General features: G+C 62.2%; 3 protein-coding genes across 7 annotated transcripts in view; 2 read left to right on the top strand and 1 right to left on the bottom strand.

Annotated features, from left to right (window-relative positions):
• Positions 1-314: 314 nt before the first annotated feature.
• On the top strand, positions 315-3191 carry SMIM44 (small integral membrane protein 44). Its single transcript, XM_071799746.1, has 2 exons — positions 315-2390; positions 2528-3191. The coding sequence occupies exons 1-2, from the start codon at positions 2156-2158 to the stop codon at positions 2749-2751; spliced, it is 459 nt and encodes a 152-aa protein (XP_071655847.1). The 5' UTR covers positions 315-2155; the 3' UTR covers positions 2752-3191.
• A 26-nt stretch (positions 3192-3217) lies between these two features.
• Positions 3218-5917, top strand: SMIM24 (small integral membrane protein 24). 2 transcript variants are annotated; one of them, XM_071799744.1, is made up of 4 exons: positions 3218-4554; positions 4992-5109; positions 5246-5284; positions 5501-5917. In XM_071799744.1, the coding sequence occupies exons 1-4, from the start codon at positions 4305-4307 to the stop codon at positions 5589-5591; spliced, it is 498 nt and encodes a 165-aa protein (XP_071655845.1). In that variant the 5' UTR covers positions 3218-4304; the 3' UTR covers positions 5592-5917. The 2 variants fall into 2 exon arrangements, with proteins under 2 accessions (XP_071655845.1, XP_071655846.1); XM_071799745.1 differs by having other exon boundaries at positions 4241-4554; positions 5504-5917.
• An 853-nt stretch (positions 5918-6770) lies between these two features.
• The window catches only part of NFIC (nuclear factor I C), a 45140-nt gene continuing 38275 nt past the window's right edge, over positions 6771-13635 (bottom strand). For all 4 annotated transcript variants that reach the window (XM_065858511.2, XM_065858510.2, XM_065858512.2 and 1 more), the window contains one exon: positions 6771-12295. In XM_065858511.2, coding sequence (XP_065714583.1) covers positions 12278-12295 — 18 coding nt within the window. In that variant the 3' untranslated portion in view covers positions 6771-12277. The remainder of the gene's footprint in view (positions 12296-13635) is intronic.

Below are 13635 nucleotides of genomic sequence, written 5' to 3'. Positions count from 1 at the left end.
TTCCATGGCAAAGTTTGGAAGATTTGGCTGTGCTTGTTCTTTCTGCAGGGATTGGTGCTGCCATAGGGCTTACGGGGTGAGGCAGAGCCTGCCCGGACTTTCCCCCATGTTTAACCAGACCTGGGAGGGCTGAGGCTGGTGTCTGCTGCCGTCACCCAGCACGCAACCCCCCCGGCAGCCCAGTGTGGGCACGGGGGGCTGGCAGGGAATAAAGTGCTGGTGGGGGGAGCTTCTGTGTGAGTTGAGCTGTGATTTAGCCCTAACCCAAGCGTGGGGTGCACCCAGTGCCACAGGGTCAGACCCCAGCTGCTGGGCTGCCATAATAGAACCGTACAACAGAATAACTTAGGTTGGAAAAGACCTTTACGAACATCAAGCCCAACCATAATGCGAGGAGAGAGCATGGCGGGGGTCACTGATGGCATGGGGTGACCCTGGTGGGCTCAGGGAGGGGGGCAGATGCTACCCGCAGAGGGGCCGGGGGTCCCGCTGCCCTGTGGGGACTGGCATCCTGCCCACGGGGCTTCTCCCGCTGCCCAGTCTCTCCCTGCAAGTCACTCCCGGGTTCAGTCCTGTGCCCCTAAAGCTGCTGCTGCGGCGTCCCTGGGGCTCTGGTGCCTGGGGACGTGGCTGGTGCAGGGAGCCGTGGAAGGCAGTTTTGCTGGAGATGTGACCAGTTTCAATTGTACGTGCTTCCTGGAAGTCAGACACCTGCGCCAAGTGCTATGGCTGGGGTCACTGTGCGTGATGTGGAGCATGTTCTGTTCCTGAGCATTGGATACAAAAACCTGGTGTTTTCACACCATTTTGGAGCCTGCAGCTGTTACAGGGCCTTTTGCCCCAGTTCCCCCATCCTCTGTAGCCGCTGGGTGGTGGGCAGGACCCAGCTGGCACCGCCGAGCTTTGCGGCGTCTTTGCCCCCTTCTCCATTCACCACGGGCAATGGGGCAGGGTGGGGGGCCGTGCTGTTTCCCCCTTGCTGTGCTGTCAGTTGTGAGGCAGCCGCCGGCTCCACGCTGGGACCCTATCGGGACGCAGGGTTCGGCATGCGGCCAGCGCCGTTCCGGGGCTTGCCGGTGTGTTTGTCTCACGTATCGCCCTGGTGCTCCAACCCTTGCTCTCTGCTGGTCTCCAGCATTTCCACACATGACTCACTCAGACTGCGCAGGTTTGTTTCTAGAGCTCTGTGCCTGCGTTTTCCTCCGTTCCCTCAAATGCCTTTTAAGCCCAAATTGGAATGAAACTGGCATTTTTGTGGCCGGGATTTGGCCAGGGGCAGCCTGGGTGCAGTAGGGCCGTGATGGGTGCCGGGGTGCAGGAAGGTTTGGGCACTGAGCCTTGACTTGATGCCAAACCCCACGGGCACCCTCATCACTCCCTGGCCAACCCAGCCTGGGAAGGGTTCGGGGTTTTTTCGGGGCTGCCGCTGGTCTGGGCCAAACCCCGCACCCTCCCACTGCAGAGGGCATCGCTTTCAGGGGCGCCTGCACCCCGCGCCCCTCCGCCAGCTGCTCCCTGCGGGAGGAGCGATGCCGGGCACCAGGCCACTGCGGTGCACTGGCCAGCACAGAGCTCTGGGAAGGTGACAGTCCCCGCTCTGGACTCTGCACAGCAAAGGGCTCCAGGACCCCCAGCACAGGGCTGTGGCTCCATCCCCATCACCTCCTGGCTCAGAGGCTGCTGTGTCCTGGCTGCTGCCAGGGTTTAACACCATCTGCTTGGGGGATCGGGGCCTGCAGAGGGATTTAACTGAGCTGCAGAGGGGGGGAGGCTTTGGGGCGCCCTCGCCATCACTGCCTTCGGGGTTCTCCAGCCGCAGACGATTCCCCGCTCCCACTGGATGGTGCCTGCGGTGCTACCAGGGGAGCAGATTCGGGGGACCCTGAGCCGTGCTGGAGCCCGCTGGTCCCCCCTGTGCTGAGCCTGCCGGGCCGTGCCTGGATTAGCCGGCGCTAAGCTCCTTCCCGCAGACGCTCTGTCCTTGGGCGGCAGTGGGCGAGTGGTGCTGCCACCGGGCATGGGGACCCGCTGTCCCCGTGAGCTGCCGGCACCGAGGAGCCTTCGCCAGCCCTGATGCCACTTCTGCCCTGTGGCCCTTCGCGTGGCGGCAGCTTTGGGGGCTCCGGGCCGGGGTGCAGGGGCAGCCGTAACGACCATGGCAGGGAGCACCCCCCTCCCTGGCAGTGGGGGGACCTGGGGGTCACGGCACTTGCTGCAGTCGCCCCCCGAGGAGGATGAGGTGCTGTATGTGGACTACAAGCCCCCTGCCCTGGACAGCATCCGCCTGCCCCGCTATGTGCTTTACCTTGTGATGGCAGCCACCCTGGTGCTGGTGGTGGCGTACGCCATCGTGGGGCACCTCATCAAGGACCTGGTGCACGACTTCGCCGGTGAGTGCTGCCCAGAGCGGGACTGAGCTTTGGGGTTCCTTATGGGGCTGGGTGGGGGCAAGGGGGGGGACCCCCATACCCAGAGCCTTTGCCCTGGCGGGGATGTGCTGCTGATGGCTCCGTCTCTGCTTGCACAGACTGGGCGTTCGGGCCCAAGCTGGAGGAGGAGAAGGCGGTGGTGGCTGAGGGGACCGTGCCGGAGGTGGAGTGGCTGGAGGAAGACTGGGTGCCGGCAGAGGGGAAGCCGGAGGGTGAAGGTGCTGGAGCCCTGCCCGGCATGGACATCCTGCCAGGGCTGCTCAGCACCGCCCCGCGCAGCTCCATCTCCTTCGCCGACTCCCACAAGAAGACGTTTTTCTAGGGCCAGGGGACCCCCCCTGCTACCGCCAGACCCCGCAGCCATGGCAGCCATCGGGTCACAGCATGGCCCTGGGCTCAGACTGGGACACAGGAATGACACTGCCCAGTGCTGGCACGTGGCTTAACCATTCTCAGCACAGCCCCACACGCTTATTTTGGGGCTGCTGTCACTGCCCCCCAATAAAGCTGCCTGCCCCAGCCCTGCTTGCTTACCCTTTACCAGGTGTGGGCACCTGAACATGGCAGCCTGGGACACCCTGACCCTGCCTGGGGACAGCAGAGTCCTGCGGTGGAGCAGCACTGGCCTCCAGGCGTGGGGAGGTAGACACGTTTGGGGGCACACGTGGGTGGGTAAAGGTGGGTGCTCCGGGGTGCAGACCCCTGGCAGGCGGGCACAACCCGGGTGTGGGCACAGGGGGCATGGACACGGGCGCACACACACACACACACACACACACACACACACACACACACACACACACACACACACACACAGAGCTGTGGGGAGATCCACATCAGCACACCCATGTGCAGATACACGGGGAGGGAAGGACGGACAGACAGCTGTCTGTGTGCTGAAGCTGGATTTGCCCCTGCCTGCTGGCCCCCTCAGTGCCCTGATGCTCCCAGGCTGTGCCCCCTCCCAATGGGACAGAACCCAGTGGCACCCGCAGCTGCCCCCAGAGCCCATCCTGGGGGACAGAGCATCCGTGAGCCCCACGTGGGCTCTGGGTGGGGAACCAGAGATGGGGGCTGTGTCCTATGGGCAACGTGGCTGCATCACCCCCACCACGTGCCTCTGGTGGGGACACTGTCCCCATGTCTCCGGGCTCATTCGCCACCCCTTGGGGAACCACCATGGGCAGGGTGGTCCTGACAAAGCCCACGGGCTCTCCCTGGTGTGCCTGCCACCCTATGCCCCAGTTTCCCCTGTGCCCGGGCGGGTGGGGGCTGTGTGGCAGAGCGAAGCAGCTCACCCTTCCAAAGTCTCGCTGATAACACCGTTAATATTTATCTCTTCGCCGTATCCAGGCACTCCCTGGGCACGTGTTGGGCTCCTGCGGCACCAGCCGTCACATCTGGGCCCCAGCTGACCTGGCCTGGCCTGGGCCGGGGTGGAGCCGGGGCGGCCTGGTGCTGTGCACCCCTCATGCTGCCCCGTCCCCACCGCGCGGCAGGGCAGGGGCCATGTCTGTGGGGATGGGGCACTAGCCCGGATCTGCCAGCGGGGACAGCGGTGCCCCATGGGCAGAGGGGACAGACTGGGATGGGGCAGCAGGCAGGCTGGGCACTCTGTACATCTGTCTGGGCTGCCACCCACACATCTGTCTGTCTGTCCATCCACCCACCCACCCACTCATCCATCCGTCTGTCCCTCCAAACACCCACCTGCCCATCCATCTGTCCCCGCATCCACTCACCCACCTGAGCCTGGTGGAGCCAGCCCTGGGCGTGGGGCTGCCACTGCAGTCCCAAGGTGGTGGCTGTTGGGTGCCACGGGGGCTGGTGGCTGAGCCAGGGGAGAGGTGCCACCTCCCCAGGGTTACGGGAGCCATGTTGCCATGGAGCTCGGTGGCACTTGTCCTTTTGAGCCAAATAAAAGCCGCCCGTTGGCCCTGGGTGCAGGGAGCGGTGCCTGCACTCTGCACCAGCAGCCGCACAGGAGAGGAGCCCAGCTCGGGGTGCACGATCCGGCCGTTACCCAGCTCCCTCTGCCATCACTATCCAAAAATGCTGAGGGCCCTGCAACCCCTCTTGTTCCTGGTCCTGCTTGTCCTTGCCGCCCCCGTCCGTGGACAGGCCGGTAGGTGTCCCCGTGCCCCGCGAACCCCTGTGCCCCACGGTGCCCTTAGGGGGGTGGCCATGCCCGCCCCAGGGCAGTGGATCGGCGCCTGGGAGACCTTCCCAGTAGGACCAGTGCCCTGGCAGCAGCCATTCTGGGGCAGAGCAGAAAGGTTTGGGGGCATCCACTGTCCCCAGTGCCCTCCCCCTTGCTGGGTTCCCCGGTGCTCTGCCAAGGACAGGGTGGCTGCGTCGGGGGTGGCTTCCTCAGCACCCAGGGGACAGTGGGGAGGTTGAGGAGTGTCTGCTGATGTCCCCTGGTGCCTTGTGTCCCCTGGTGCCTGGCTTGGCACAACTAGGACCCTGTGCCATGGGATGGGGGGTCCTGTCTTCTGCAGGATGGAGTTTGCCTGCAGCCATCCCCATCCCTACCCTCACTCCTGTCCCCCTGCCATGCAGGCACCGGCCCCAAGGTGCTGCAGCCCTGGCTTGTCGGCCTTACGGCCGTTGTTGTCTTCCTCTTCATTGTCTTTGTGCTCCTGCTCGTCAACCGGCTCTGGCAGATCAGGATGCGCAGGTGGGTCACTGCGGTGGGGACACGTCCTGCACCCACCTCTGCCAGCCCAGGGGGGCCACGAGCCCGAGAGCAGGGTGCTGCAGGGCGGGGATGGGGCCACCCCTGGGCACCACTCACTCCTCCTCTCCCCTCGCAGGAAGCAGAGCAAACTCAAGGAGACCCTGGGCACTGACAGGTACTGCAGCACCGGCACTGCGGGGCTGGCGCTGGGCCCCCCTGTCCTGGCCTCGATTTCCCACTGGGGACAGTCGTGTGCTGGCGGTGCCATGCACAGCCCAGCAGTGCCATGCGTGGCCTGGCGTGCTCTTGGCACAGCAGACGGTGATGCCCCGGGGAGCGGGTCGGGGTGCCCTGTGGGGGTGGCCGTGCCTTGCTGATGCCCCTCTCCCAGCAGGCTGGAGCACGACGGCCATGTCAACCTGGCAGCCAAGAAGGACAGCGACGAGGAGAGCGAGGGGCAGAGCAAGGCCACGTCCTTCTGAGGTGGTGGCCGCCCCCAGCCCACCCAGGGCACAGCGCTGGGGTTCCCTCATCGGACACTACACCTCAGCCCCGGCCGTGGGGCACGGATCCGCGCCGGGTTTTGCAGGGCAGCCGCAGCGCTGGAGGTGCTGCGGTGGACCTGGCTGCCTCCAAGACCAGGCATGGATCAATCGCACACTGGAGTGGATCAGGAAGGGCGGTGGCTGGGGACAGGAGCAGGGCCCCCGCTGCACCTCCCATGATGGGGCCAGCAGGGGGTCCTGCCCGTGGGGGTGGTGTGTGTCCCTGGCTGTACCCCAGTAAAGGTCCCCAGCCTGCGCTGGCATCGCGTGTCTGGTGTCACCCTGCTGGGCATGGGGCTGTCCGGTGGCTCCCGTGGGGCTCCACACCCTCAGGAGGGGCCCCCAGTGCCACCCCCCTGCCTTGAGAGTGCTGGATGAGGGGGCACCCACGGGTGCCACTGGGGAAAGGGCCAATGGCGGGCTTCTGGCATGTGACAAGCTGCCAGGTCTCAGCGACCTCGGCACAGCCAACAGCCTGTGCCCGGCCACGTCACCACCACCGATGCGCCCTGACCCAGGTGTCCCGCCCCACCTCCCGCGGTACTTGGGGACCAATGGGTGTCATGGGGGACTGGGGCTGCTGGGGGGAGCATCTGGCCTTGGGACCCGCAGCTGCGCTGAGCAGCTCTTCAGGATGCACACGATGGGGACGACGGGGACAATGGGGATGATGGGGACGATGGGGACTGCAGGGCTGGCGCACAGGTTAGGCCCGCGATGTCACACGGGTGAGGGCAGCGATGTCACGTGCATGAGGTGGTGACGTCACGAGGACAAGGTCTTGCTGCAGAGGTGACGACGGCAGCGCCGCATCCCCACGTGAGCCCAAGGCTGCACCCACTCGGGCCCCGTCCCTCTGTGTCCCCTCTGGCCCCACCCTGGTCCCTGGCTCAGCACCCCCCCCCCGCCCCAGGCCATGAGCACCCATGGGTGGGCATCCCCCCTCCAGGGTGATGGGCACCCATTGCCTGGCACGGCTGTGCTCCAGTACCCCCCTGTGCCCCCCAGTACCCCCCTTTGCCCCCCAGTGCTCCCCGTGTCATGGACACCCGGTCCTTCCTCAGGCTGGGCGCCGTGCCTCAGTTTCCCGGCAGCGAAGGAGGGCCGGAGGCGGGCTGGAGTTGAAGCATAGCTTGTTTAATTTTTATACATTTTTTTGTTTGTCTTTTTTTTTCCTTTTATTTTTTTTTTGTGTCAGTTTTTTGTTTTTTGTTTTTTTCTTCTTTTTTGTCTCTTTTTCTCTTTTTTGCATAGGGGAAGGGGGGAAAAAAAAAAAACCTAAAACAACAACAAAACAAAAAAAAAAAAAAAAGAAAAACCAAAAACAAACCCCCAAAAAAACCCAAAATAAAACAAAAGAAACATAGCAAAACAAAAAAGAAAACGAAAATAAACCCCAATCCATAGTCACGGTCAGTAACTGGTATGTAGGCGGGAGCGGCGGCTATCGGTAATGGCTGCGTACAATGGTATAATCAATATCGTGAAGCACCAGGGGGGCGAGCGGGGGCTCGGGGGGTCATGCAGGGGCTGGGGGGGACACAGCCAGGGGGTCCCGGCCCCGGCTCGCGGCCCTGGTGCGCTCGGCGGGTGTGTAACGGCTGCGGCAAGCGAGAAGCGAGAATCGGCTAACTAGTAAAATATAACTGCGGGGGGGCAGCACCCAGCGCCCCGCGGGGCGGGGAGGGGGGACCCCCCGAAAAGGCGGGCGGGGGCAGCCGGCGGCGCGGAGGCACTGCGGCGGGATTTTTGGTATGGGTGTGAGTCGTGGTCCTGCCGGCTGCCGCCTCGACACCTTTTTGGGGCGGTTTCTCTCCTTTTGCCGCTCTTTGTCCGGGGTGGGGGCGCCCCCGCCTCCGGTCGCGCCGCCGCGGGACCCGCGGGCGCTGCTGCGGGGGCACCCGCGGGCGCTGCCCCCCCGGGCGGCGGGAGCCCCGGGACAGGACCCGGGACAGAAAGCAGCAATTCCCAACTCAGAGTACAAAATAAAACAACAAAAGAAACAAAACAACAAGAAGACACATTTATATATATATATATATGCGATTTTATATATATATATATATATATATTTCTTTGCGCTTTAAAGTACCTTAACTGTGTGTTGGCCCGCAGGGACCTGTGCCCACCTCCGGCCCCTGCAGCCCCATATATATATATGTGGAGATATATATATATATATGTACAGGTTATTTTTTTTTAATTTATTTATAGGTCACAAGGACTATTTTTAATTAATTCCTTAAACCGACAAGCTGACTAAAAACCCTCTAGGAGAGACTGTAGTGCATGAAACCCCCGAAGGCCCCCGGGCGCAGTGATTGTCGAGCGGAGCCCCCGCGTCCCCCCGGAGCACCCACGCTGACGGGGTCCCCTCCTGCGTTGCGCCCCCCAGCTGTGGTCACCGAGCCCAGAGGCCACGAGGGGATAAAAAAAGGGGAGAACGATAAAAACAACACAATAAAATTAGTGGTCGTCCCCCGTTCCCGCGCGGCCGGAGCCCCTGGCGGTCTGGGGGGTTGCATATTCCCTTTGGGCAGAGCTGGGGGTGCAGCCCCAGGTGGGGTCGGGGGGAGCAGTGCAAAGACCCAGGGGAGCTCCCGGATCCCCAAGGGAAAGCCGCGGCCCGACCCCCCCGCTGCCGCTCTCCGCGCTGGGGGAGCGTCCAGTTGATTATTAATAGTTTTTTTGCTTTTTTTTTTTTGTTTTTAACATGTTTTAAGGTGCTTTTCTTGCCAAGGGCGGGTTTTGGGGCTCGGTCGTGCTGCGGGGCCCAGGGGTAAAGGCAGCGGAGTGGGGGGGCCGGAGGGGGCCCAGGGGTTACCCGGCAGGGCCAGGCCCAGGGGCGCCCGCGCCCCTCGCCCCCCGGAGCCGTCTCGCTGGGTTGGCCGGGGGGGTGCCCGGGTGCCCCCGCTGCCGCTCACTGCTCCCCACTGAGGACGCCTTTAACATGTTGTTCATTCGGTTTGTTTTGCTTTGAGCTGATCCTGTCCTGGCCTTAAAACCATTCTTTTTACATTTTCATATATATATACATTTTTTTAACTCTATTTGTTAACTTCTTCCCCCCCCCCGGGACGCTGACCTCCTGCTCTCCACGTTGCATCGTCCTTGCAGAAATCAATACTGCACCTTGCATGAGGGTCTCCCAAGGATGTTCCCCCGCCCTGTGGGACCCCAAACAAACTGCACCGGCGGGGGAGACCCCGGTGGGACACGGGGACGTGACCCCCCCCCCCCAAATAATACTTTTGGACACCGATAAAACACCAAAAGTTGGTGACGTTTCTCCGTTACGAAGCAGCAGCGACACGCGGCGCCACCCGCCCATTGGTGCCACCGCCCATCGGTGCTGCGACACACACGGGTCCACAGCCCGGGGCCGGGGGTCTCTCTGCAGCTGGTGGGATGCTTGGGATTTAAGGCAAGTTCTGGATTTTTTGGGGGTGTCGGGACCCCGCTTGGCAGTTGGCACAGCTGGGAACAGACCAAGAGACGGCGAGAGGGACCCTCGGCACGGCCCCGGCTGCGCCAGCCAGTCCCGCGGGTGAAGCCGATGGGGATGGAGGTGGGGGGGCTGCGACTCCCCCGACACCAGCCGGGGGGAGCACAGCTACATTCACACGGTTCCATTCCTGTCACAAGAGCAGCTGGACTCAGCCCTCCTGGCCCTGCGCCCCTCCAATACCAATTAAAAAGGGTAGGGTGCCCTAAAGGGGAGGGGGGCTTTGCTGTGGGCTCCCCATTAGAGCTCAGCCATGGGGGGCTCCATCCCCAGTCCTCCCCACGGGGGCCCCGACCGCATCCTCGTCCATCCCACCACGCCCGGACGCCTGGGTTCCCCCAAGGGAACTGGGGGGCCGTGACCGGGGCAGGAGCCCCGTCGCCGCCCGCCTCGCTGCCTTTGGTTGCTGTCAGCAGAAACATAACATAAAACCCCCCAAAAAAAGGGAAAGAAGAAAAAACCAAAACAAAACAAAAAGAAAAAGAGAGAGGCAAAGCACACGGGTGGCTGGACCCCCCCCCAGCCCCCGGCCAGGCCCCCCCTCGCCGAGCGGCTATTGCATATTCCGGTGTGTTGGCGCAGAGGATGCATCGGTATTACCAACTGGAAGACATTTCTGAGGGGGAAATCGGTTACAAAATAATAATAATAGAGAGAAAAGGGACTTTTCCGGCCGAGAAGAAGCCATGCAGGAGCGGGGGGCGGCCGCCCCGCCCCGGGAGCCCCGGGCATGCAGCGACTCCCTCGCGCTCATATCGGGTCCAGTAATACTTAGTCTCCGAAGGCAAGGCACATCATGTGGTATAAAATTTCGTGCAAATTAGGAAAACATGGATTGTTTGTTTTTTTTTTTTCTCGTGTGTTGGTTTTTTTTTCTTTTTTTTTTTTTTGTGGCCTTTTTTTTCCTTTTATACAGATTTTTTTCCTCTTTTTCTGTGGTTGCTGAAGGGGAGGGTAGAGCCGGTTAATACAGTCGCCATGCACAGCGTCAGCCGTCCGCGGCTGTCGAGCCAGGTCACCAGGTCCTGTTAAAGCACCATGCACTTTGTCTTTTTTTTTTCTGTCTTTTTCTTTTTTTTTTTTTTTTTTAATGTGTTTCTTTTCTCAGATTTTTTTTTTTTTAAAAACAGGTTTCCCTCTCTGCCAAGCGCCTTTTTTTTTTTGTTTTCTCCTTGTTTCTGGTGGGTTTTCTCCTTTTCTTGTCCTTTTTGATGGTGTTTGTGTCTCCCGGGATTTCGGCGTCAGCCCTTTCCTGTGCGGTGCCGCGGGCGGGCAGGATCCAGCCGCGCCGGGGAGCGGGGATGGGGGATGCGGTGCCGGTGGTCCATGGGGTGGCTGTGGGGCCAGGATGGGGGCCAGGCGGGCGGTGGCCTCGGTGACATCCCCTGCTCCCGGACACCCCAAGGTGGCTTCTGTCAGGACCTGCGGGGCGTCCCTGGGGCGTGGGGACAGGCCTGGGACCGCTCTGCTCTCCTCCGTGGCTGCCACCATCTTGTTGGCGATGCCAGGTGCCTTCGTCGTTTCCTCCTCCTCACCGCGGCTGCTGCGTGGGTCCCTCTGCGCTAAGGCACATCCCCGAGTCTCCATCCCGGCCGCGTCACCATCCGTGGGACGGGGGCAGCCAGGGGCTCCTGCAGCGCCGCCCCGGCCACGGCTCCTTCGGGGTGCAGTTCAGGCACTTGACGCAGGGCCGGGGCTCCGTGGGGCCGGCTCCGCCCTCGCTCTCACTCCGACTCCTTTTCTCCATCCTTTTGTATTAAAAAAAAAACCCAAAACCCAAAAAAAACCCCAAAACCCCAAAGCAGCCATCCTAGCAAGCCAGTGCTGGGGGCTCCACCTCATCCCCTCGTCCTCCTCCTCCTCCTTTTTTCTGATTTTTTTTTCTTTTTTTTTTTTTGATGATTCCCTCTTAAAAGTGCATTTCCTACAAAATGTGCAACACGAGCGCACCCTCTCCTCGCCATCCACCTGGTACCTGTCCACAGGAATGCATAGCTCAGACACATGGACACACGCCCCCGCCGCGGCCCCGCAGACCCCCCGGCACGGGGACATGCAGGGGAGACAGGGACACACGTGGGGACACCGTGGGGACACTGGGGCCGGTGCACACAGAGGGTGAGGAAGGCGCTGAAGAGCGACGGTGACCAGTGCCCTGGCCTGGTGGTGGCAGCCTGGGTCCCGCTGGGGCTGTGGCAGGAGTGTCCCCATGCTGTGTCCCCAATGGGAATCGGGGTGCCACTGCTACTGTGACCGCCCCAGCTGTGCCCACGCGCCCTCTGTGGCCCCAGACCCCCCTCCTGTGACAGTCGTTGTGCCAAGCTGACCCGGCCACTATGTCACTGTACCACCACATCACTGTGTCACCTCACCGCCATGTCACCGCGCCACCGCAGCACGGCGTCACCCATCCCACGGCGCTTTCACGGCAGCGGCATCACCACTGCCGCACCTGGCGGGAAGCCCCTCACCCGCGGTGCCCCCGCACCCCCCGGCCCGGGGACCATCCAAAAGTCTGCGTGGGGTGTGGGAGGGGGACGCGGGGGAGGCGGCGGGGGGGGTTGTTCATTTTTACTCACATAGAGGCAAGAATGGGAGAGTCAAGAGCAGTTTGTACATCCAACCCTCCGGCGAGCGGCCGGCCGGGCTCTGGCGCTGCAGCCCCGCTGCCGCCCGGGAGCCATCACTGGCACGAGCTGCGTCAGGTCTTGGCGCAGCGCTGGACGACAGGGCAAGTCATAGTGTTCTTTTGTTTCTTTCTCTTTTTTGTCTTGTTTTTCGGTTTTGTGTGGTTTTTTGTTTTCCGGTTCCTTGTTTTCTGGCATATCGCTGGGGTGGGGGGAAGGTCCTCCTGGCGTGGATTGTTGTTTTGTTTGTTTTTGTTTTGTTCCGTTTTGTTTCTTTTTAAAAAAAGTTTGACCCTTTTCCTTCTTTCTTTCCCTCACTCTTTCCTCCGGGTGTGGGTTTTGCTTGTTGTCGTTGTCGTCGTCATTATCATCGTGAGTCTGCGCTCTCCGTCGTCACCGCAAGGCTGGGCCTGGTGCTCGGGGACGGGGATGTTCCTCTGGGGGTGCCTAAAGCAGAGGAGAAGGGAGGCGAAGGGGCGGCACAGCGGCGGTTATCCGAGGTACCAGGACTGCCGGGAGAGAAGAGAGAGGCTGGCGTTAGCGCTCTGAGCTGCGGAGCCACTCAGTGCACCCGGTGTGTCGTCCCCACCCCGAGACAGCTGTCCGCACGCTGTCACCCTGCCCAGCTCGCCCTGCTGCCCTGCACAGGGCTGGCGGCCCCACTCCTGCACGGAGTTTGTCAGTCCTCTGCACCGCCGCCACTCGTGTCCCCCTTGGTGGCTGGTCCCTCTGCACCTCCACAGCGCAGGCGATGCTCCCAGGGGAATGGTCCTGTCTGGGGACAGGCTGGGGGTGACAGGGCTGAGGACCCCTCAGGGTGGCCCCCTGCCGCCCTCCCGTTTTCTCCCCACCCAGCCCCAAGTTCAAGTTCGTCCACGATTACCTCATGTCTGGTTTCCGTTGGCAACGAGACGGCTCAAGGCCGCGGCTTCCCTTAACCCTTCACGGCCCTGCCACATATGACCTGAGAGCTGTGGGTCACAGCTACTCCTCCCAGGGACATAGGACACCACTTTCTTTCCCCCGTGCCTCAGTTTCCCCACGTAGAGCATCCCTGAGCCCTAGAGAGGCTCCAAGAGTGTGACTAGACACATGCACACAGGGACACGGAGCTTGGAAACCTGGGGCTGCGAGCGGCTGTGACACCCGGGGGCTTGGGGGTGCAGTGACCCCAGTATCCTGCTTCCCTGGGGCTCTCCCGCTGCTGCCCCATGTCTCCTCTTTAGAGACCCAAAGGCCCCAAGGGTGCCCACCCCACTGTGCTCTGCCTATGTGTAGGATTGGGGAAACCAAGGCAGGGCAGGGGGTGTTGCCAGAGCTGGGCCCCCAGTACTTGCCCCCTGCAATGGCACAGCACCCTTGGGTGCCCCATGGCACAGCTGGTGGTTCCAAGTGCTCACACCCTGGCACAGAACAGCACCCCTGGGTGCCCTACGGCACGGCTCTGTGCCCTGAGCACTCGCTCTCAGCGGGTGCAGCACCCTGGGGTGCTCCTGGCACGGCGCCAACCAGACACCCATCCCCTGCCCCGGCACCGGTGGCACCCCTGCGCAGGGCTGCAGCCTCCGGAGCTGCCCCCACTGGGACCACCGAGGCCAGTCAACTCAAATCACAAGCGAGGCGAGGTGCTCCTGCCCTGTCCCATGGTACTCCCCACAGCGCTGGCACCAGCTCATGAGCTACTGGTGAAAAAATACCCAGGACTAATGAAAAGCCCCTGCAAAGGCGCACGCCACGTCCCGCTGCAGCTGGAGCGGCCGACAGCCACGGCCAGGCAAGAGCAGGGTGTCTGTGCCCACCTGGAGGGGGGCACATGGCCCTGGTGTCCCTCGTTCGGGGATGCTGTGGG

This window comes from Patagioenas fasciata, chromosome 27 (genome assembly GCF_037038585.1).
Source record: "Patagioenas fasciata isolate bPatFas1 chromosome 27, bPatFas1.hap1, whole genome shotgun sequence".
Taxonomy (NCBI): Eukaryota; Metazoa; Chordata; class Aves; order Columbiformes; family Columbidae; genus Patagioenas; species Patagioenas fasciata.
Note: the sequence above shows the minus strand (reverse complement) of the source record. Positions and strands in the feature narration are given on the sequence as shown.

Bases quoted from the DNA above. Each gene is read 5' to 3' on its own strand.
- SMIM44 (XM_071799746.1), top strand. From the start codon at position 2,156: ATGGCAGGGAGCACCCCCCTCCCTGGCAGTGGGGGGACCTGGGGGTCA. The intron at 2,391-2,527 runs GTGAGTGCTGCC...CTGCTTGCACAG, and splicing joins CCTGGTGCACGACTTCGCCG to ACTGGGCGTTCGGGCCCAAG.
- SMIM24 (XM_071799744.1), top strand. From the start codon at position 4,305: ATGTTGCCATGGAGCTCGGTGGCACTTGTCCTTTTGAGCCAAATAAAA. The intron at 4,555-4,991 runs GTAGGTGTCCCC...CCTGCCATGCAG, and splicing joins CCCCGTCCGTGGACAGGCCG to GCACCGGCCCCAAGGTGCTG. The intron at 5,285-5,500 runs GTACTGCAGCAC...CCCCTCTCCCAG, and splicing joins GAGACCCTGGGCACTGACAG to CAGGCTGGAGCACGACGGCC.